Source organism: Brassica napus, chromosome A2 (assembly GCF_020379485.1).
Source record: "Brassica napus cultivar Da-Ae chromosome A2, Da-Ae, whole genome shotgun sequence".
NCBI lineage: Eukaryota > Viridiplantae > Streptophyta > Magnoliopsida > Brassicales > Brassicaceae > Brassica > Brassica napus.
This window is the reverse complement of record NC_063435.1, coordinates 20,872,013-20,878,487: the sequence shown is the minus strand read 5'-3', so window position 1 is coordinate 20,878,487 and position 6,475 is coordinate 20,872,013. Positions and strand designations below refer to the sequence as shown.

Here is a 6,475-nt window from a genome sequence, read left to right as displayed (position 1 = left end):
TCAAATGTGACTGGACAGATCACAGATGCAGCTGCTCTTATGGTTTCAGAATCTTTGTTGTCACTTGGAGAAGAGTTTAACAAGATATGGATCATGGATACTGGGTGCTCCTTCCACATGACCCCAAGACGAGATTGGTTCATCACTCTAGATGAAACATGCACTGGAAAGGTGAGAATGGCGAATGACACATACTCAGAAGTTAAAGGAGTTGGAAGCATAAGGATAAAGAATGAAGACAACTCCACTGTTCTCTTAACAAACGTGAGGTATGTGCCTGGAATGTCAAAGAACTTAATCTCCCTGGGTACACTAGAAGATCAAGGTTGCTGGTTTCAGTCTAGAGATGGAGTTATGAAGATTAACAGAGGCTGCAGGACACTGATTAAAGGGCAGAAAACAGATACTCTCTATGTTCTTCAAGGATCTGTTTTAACTGGAAGTGTGAATGCTGCTGTTGGTCCAAGAGATGAAACAAGACTGTGGCACAGAAGACTTGGGCATATGAGTCAGAAGGGTATGAAAGCACTGGTGAAGAAAGGATATCTCGACAGTGCAAAGGTTACAGACATGGACTTCTGTGAAGATTGTATCTATGGGAAAGCACACAGAGTAAGCTTTGGAGTTGGAAAGCATGTTACAAAAGGAAAGCTTGACTACATCCACTCAGATCTATGGGGATCTCCTAATGTACCTCTGTCATTAGGGAAATGCCAATATTTCATCTCTTTCATAGATGATTATTCTAGAAAGACATGGATATACTTTCTCAGGAAGAAAGATGAAGCTTTTGCAAGTTTTCTAGAGTGGAAGAAGATGGCTGAGAATCAATCTGGAAGGAAGATCAAGACACTTAGAACAGACAATGGCTTAGAATTTTGCAACATGGAGTTCAACAATCTGTGCAAAGAAGAGGGAATTGTAAGGCACAAGACTTGTGCTTACACACCTCAACAGAATGGGGTTGCAGAGAGGATGAATAGAACCATTCTAGACAAGGTGAGAAGTGTTCTTAGTGAGTCTGGTCTACCAAAGAGCTTCTGGGCAGAAGCTGCAGCAATTGCAGTCCATCAGATAAACATATCTCCATCTTCTGCAGTTGATTTCGAAATCCCTGAAGAAATCTGGACAGGATCAAGACCAAAGTATGAAGAGCTGAGAGTGTTTGGATCTGTTGCTTACATTCACAGTGATCAAGGTAAGCTCAATCCAAGAGCAAAGAAAGCTGTCTTTATTGGCTATCCTTCAGGTGTAAAGGGTTACAAGTTCTGGTTGGTGGAAGAAAAGAAATGTGTTGTCACCAGGGATGTAACATTTCAAGAAGACAAGATGTACAAGCATCTGAATCAGTCTGCAGAGCCACGACCTGAATCACAAAGAACAGAGATACCTCTCATTTATGAAATCAATCATGGAGATTTCAGTGATTTAGGTGGAGCTGAGATGGAAACAGAAAGAGATCAAGAAGCTGATAACAACACTGAAGATAAAGAACAAGCAGAGAGTTCTGAAGATGAAGAGTATCAAGGAAACAATCATCTTGAGAATTATCAGTTGGCTAGGGACAGAGAGAGAAGAGTTACCAAGAAACCTAGCAGATTTGAAGAGTCTAACATGGTTGGTTTCGCCTTAATGGTAACAGAAGATGGAGGATTTCCAGAACCTTCTTGTTTTGGTGAAGCAATGAGAGACAAAGATTGGAGGTTGTGGAAAGAAGCAATGGATGAAGAGATGCAGTCACTGCATAAGAATCAGACTTGGACACTCATAGAAAGACCAGAAAACTGCAAGGTGATTGGATGCAAATGGGTTTACAAGAGAAAGGCTGGTATCCCTGGAGTGGAACAACCAAGGTTCAAAGCTAGGCTTGTTGCAAAAGGGTATCTACAGAAAGAAGGGATTGACTATGAAGAGATTTTTTCACCAGTTGTGAAACATGTTTCAATCAGGCTAATGTTGTCATATGTGGTGAATCTCGACCTTGAGCTGGAACAATTAGATGTCAAGACTGCATTCTTGCATGGAAACTTAGATGAATACATTCTGATGGAGCAGCCAGAGGGTTACCAAGTCAAGACAGGAGCTGATGAAGAGGTTTGTCACTTGAAAAAATCTCTCTATGGGCTTAAGCAAGCACCACGTCAATGGAATCAGAGATTCAACACTTTCATGAAGAATTCTGGGTATCAAAGGAGCAACTATGATAGCTGCATCTATTTTCAGAAGCTTGAAGATGGGTCATACATATATTTACTCTTATATGTGGATGACATGCTTATTGCAGCAAAGAAAAAAGAGAAGATTCAAGAGTTGAAGAGTTTGCTGAGTAAGGAATTTGAAATGAAAGACTTGGGAGAGGCTAAGAAGATTTTGGGTATGGAAATCAAGAGAGACAGAGTGAAGGGGACGTTGGAAATATCTCAGGGAGATTATTTGAAGAAGGTCTTACATACATTCAGAATGGAGCAGTGTAAAGGTGTTCAGACACCCTTGGGAATTCATTTTAAACTCAGAGCTGCTGAAGAAGAAGAACTGGCTGCTCAAGCTGATTACATGAAGACCATTCCCTACTCTAATGCTGTGGGAAGCATTATGTACTCAATGATTGGAACAAGACCTGATCTTGCTTATCCACTGTGTGTTGTTAGCAGATACATGAGCAAGCCACTGAAAGAGCATTGGCTGGCTGTTAAGTGGGTCTTAAGATACATCAAAGCAACACAGGATCTCAAGCTCGTCTACAGGAAGCAAGATAGTCTGGAAATCAGAGGTTATTGTGATTCAGATTATGCTGCTGATCCAGACAGAAGAAGGTCAATCACTGGATTTGTATTCACTGCAGGTGGAAATGTTATCAGCTGGAAATCAGGGTTACAAAGAGTTGTAGCATTATCCACTACTGAAGCTGAATACATGGCTTTAACAGAGAGTATTAAAGAAGCAGTTTGGCTGAAGGGGTTAGCAGCAGAGCTGGGTTTTGTGCAAGAACACGTTGAAGTTATGTGTGATTCACAAAGTGCTATCTCACTGGCAAAGAACTCAGTACATCATGATAGAACAAAACATATTGATGTGCGTCTGCATTTCATTAGAGACAAGATTGCTGATGGAGAGATCAAAGTGAGCAAGGTATCAACTCTGTGGAACCCTGCTGATATTTTTACCAAGACAGTTCCTGTGAGCAAGCTTCAAGAGGCATTGGAGCTGCTCAGAATTTCAAGTCACTAAGTGAGAAGAACAAGTTACCGGAGAAGGGAAAATCCAAGGACACTAAGAAAAGAATCAAGTTGGGGTTGGTATTCAAACCAAGGTGGAGTTTTGTGGAAGTTAGTTTGAATCCTAAGCTCTGTTTGTAACAGAGTTGTCTTTCAAGAAGAAGAAGAAACCGTTGAGATTGGTCTGAAGCAAGACAAGACTGAAGACTTGGTTTCAAGGAGAAGGTTTCAACATAAAGTGAAAGGCAAGTGTCTCACTCTGAGACAGAGGGTTCAAGGCACAAGCTTTCTCTCGCAAAACTCGTGATCTCTGTCACAAGGACAGAACCGTACACTGAAGCAACGCAGCAAAAGAGGAGACAAAGAATGCAGGCCTGCAACGAGCCGTTTACTCTTGGCGTTAATGGTGCAAAGGGACAAAGGAACCAGAGTTAAGAAACTGATCACTTTATTTAACTCTGGTTTGTTTCACTACTTCCTGTCCCTTTATATACAGAACATGTATGTCTGTATAGAGTGTGCGTGAGATAAGAAAAACAGAGAGAGAAGTGTAAAGATTAAAGGCTCGGTTTTGAGCAAGTTCTTAGTGGATTTTCCGGATCTTCTCCGGCGAGACGTAGGCGTCCTCCCAAGGGCCCGAACTCGTTAAATTCCCTGTGTCTTTACATTTCATGTTATGTGTTCTTTAGTTTCCAAACAAACACACACGAGAGTTTTAACTTCAAACTGAGAGAGAGAGAGAACTTAAACACAAACAAAGAAACTTGTTTTCAACGTTAAGTTAGCTCTAATCTCCACAAGACTGATAGGTCAAAGGAAGATAGCTTAACGATTTCAGAGCTAAACAGAGAGTTAGAGGAGAAATGCAAACTAATGAAACTAGAAGTGCAGCCTACTAAGATCAACAGGGAGATTTTTAAGGAGAAGGAACAATTAAATCATCCAAAAGATGAAAATGAGGATCATCATCTTAGGTAAACGATAACCTTGTGTGCAAACTTTATTTGGATTTAAGGGTTTTTGTAATCAGATATGATTTACTTTGTTTGTAGCATATGCAATGGCTGCAACTCTGAGATTGAAGACGGACTATCTATCAATGCGCTTGGTGCTATTTGGCATTGTCAGTGTTTATGTTGCCTTCATTGCCACAAACCAATTGCTATGGACGAGGTTAAAAAATTTGAAATTAATGTTTACTTAGTGTTAAACACTCCATGAGTTGTTAATTGTTTTCCTTTAATGTAAAACTCCTTAGATTTCAAACTCAGAGAGAAAGTATCACAGACTTTGTTACAAGGAGCACTGTCGACCAAATTGTTACGTGTGCAGAAAGAAAGTAAGATAAATTCACAATTGGGACTGGATGAAATGAAAGTATAAACTTAAAGACCTACGATGTAATAATATAGTTTGTATTATTATTCTTTCAGATTCCTTCAAGTAAAAAAGGTATAAAGTACCATAAGCATCCCTTCTGGGAGGATAAATACTGTCCTTCTCATGATGATGATGGAACTGCCCAGTGTTGCAGCTGCGAAAGATTACAAGTATTTAAAATCGGTGGAACAACAGTTTGACTTTCAATAATAAAAGGCCAAAAGTTTCGACTTTTTATAAGGTTTTTTTTTTTGCAGGCTTGTGGAACAGAGTATATAATGCTTGCTGACAATCGGAGGCTGTGCCTAGAATGTAAGGAAAGTGCGGTTATGGATAGCTATGAATGCAAATCTTTGCACTTTGAAATCCGTGAGTTCTTCAAAGGCTTGAAGATGAAGGTTGAGAAAGTATTTCCTCTTATTTTGGTGAGGAAACAAGCGCTGAATAAAGCTGAGGAAGAGAAGACTGTGAGTGTATTTACTAAATCGAAACATAATTATCTCTTTGTTTAAGTCATCATAGGCTGTTGGAGCTAATTAAGTTTATACAATAAGCAGAATGGGGTGGTAACTAGAGGTATTTGCCTGTCTGAAGAGAAGATGGTCACAAGGGTAAGACATTAGAGGCTAAAATTAGATTGGACCTTCTTTAAAAAAAAAAAAAAACTGTGCTCCATAAATATATACAGGTCTCAAGAGGGCGAAACAAGCAGTTAGTAGGCATGGCTAAAGAAGAATCTCAAAGGGTTGTTCGCGAGCCGAAAGTCATTGCAATTCTCATCCTATATGGACTGCCTAGGTTGCTAACTGGATATATACTGGCACACGAGATGATGCATGCTTATCTTAGACTCAAAGGTAGGTATATATGTATGTAACTAAAAATGGTCAAATATGCAATACCCAATTTTGCATCAACGATGAGGAAAGGAACCAAAGTTTTTTTTTTGGGGGGGGGGGGGGGGGGGGGGGGGGGGCACAGGTTATAGGAATCTTAACACGATTCTTGAAGAAGGAATATGCCAAGTGCTAGGACACATGTGGTTGGAGTCTCATAGATGTTCCACTAATAATGCTGCATCATCAGCTTCTTCTTCCTCCCGAATTACTCCATCTGCTACCATGTCAAAGATAGGAGACCAATCTGGTTTCGAGAAGAGCCTAGTGGAATTTTGCATTAATCAAATAGAAACAGATGAATCACCGGTCTATGGTTACGGGTTCAGGAAAGTTACCGAGATGATGGTCTCGAATCATTACAACCTTAAGGATACCCTGAAATGGATTGATATGTAAGCTCAGGGATCTGGAGCTTGACATGCTGGTGCATTGACACAGAAAGAGTGTTGATTGACATGGTTCTTTGGAGTATGGCTCGGACATATTCAAAGAATATTGAAGTTTGGCGTGTTGCTGTTGTGTTACACATGGACGATAATGTGTAACACATCGACGTGGACAAAAGGAACTAAGACGTGATGACGTGGAGAGTTCCCATTGGCTGATCTTGTTTGGACGTGATTCACAAACTAGAAGATCCTCAGATCACAAATTGGAAGATTTGGTGATGCTGATTTTTAGGAAAATAGATATTGCACAATTGGAAAGAATTGGTGGCAATATATAGGAAAGCTTAGACTTAGGATTAGGTTAAGCTTTCAACGATATATTCTCACAGAAACACAAACAGGGGTTTTGGGGTTCAGAAAGTGAGTGATTTGTAAACGTGATCAACAGGGGTTGGTTCACGCAAAGGGTAGATTAAGAATTGGTCCGTGACAAGCCGCGTGTGGCGTTGTGTAATTCGGATTAGACAAGTCTTTGTAAAAGATTGTTTAAGTGATTCTTAATAAAGAGACAGTTGGTCTTGAATCCTTTGTG

The 6,475-nt window shown here is 40.1% G+C and overlaps 1 protein-coding gene across 2 annotated transcripts; it reads left to right on the top strand.

The window, feature by feature from the left end:
• Positions 1 to 4,193: 4,193 nt before the first annotated feature.
• LOC125589267 (protein DA1-related 7-like) lies at positions 4,194 to 5,890 on the top strand. Of its 2 annotated transcripts, none has more exons than XM_048761807.1 (7): positions 4,194 to 4,388; positions 4,474 to 4,554; positions 4,649 to 4,765; positions 4,853 to 5,068; positions 5,150 to 5,206; positions 5,284 to 5,452; positions 5,577 to 5,890. In XM_048761807.1, exons 1-7 carry the CDS (start codon positions 4,248 to 4,250, stop codon positions 5,888 to 5,890), a joined length of 1,095 nt encoding a protein of 364 aa, XP_048617764.1. In that variant the 5' UTR covers positions 4,194 to 4,247. The 2 variants fall into 2 exon arrangements, with proteins under 2 accessions (XP_048617764.1, XP_048617761.1); XM_048761804.1 differs by having other exon boundaries at positions 4,194 to 4,409; positions 4,489 to 4,554.
• The last annotated feature ends 585 nt before the right edge of the window (positions 5,891 to 6,475 follow it).

Coding starts and splice junctions, on each gene's coding strand:
- LOC125589267 (XM_048761804.1), top strand. CDS start 4,248: ATGATTTACTTTGTTTGTAGCATATGCAATGGCTGCAACTCTGAGATT. Junction 4,410..4,488: donor TTAAAAAATTTGAAATTAAT/GTTTACTTAGTG, acceptor TCAAACTCAGAG/AGAAAGTATCACAGACTTTG. Junction 5,069..5,149: donor AGGAAGAGAAGACTGTGAGT/GTATTTACTAAA, acceptor TTATACAATAAG/CAGAATGGGGTGGTAACTAG.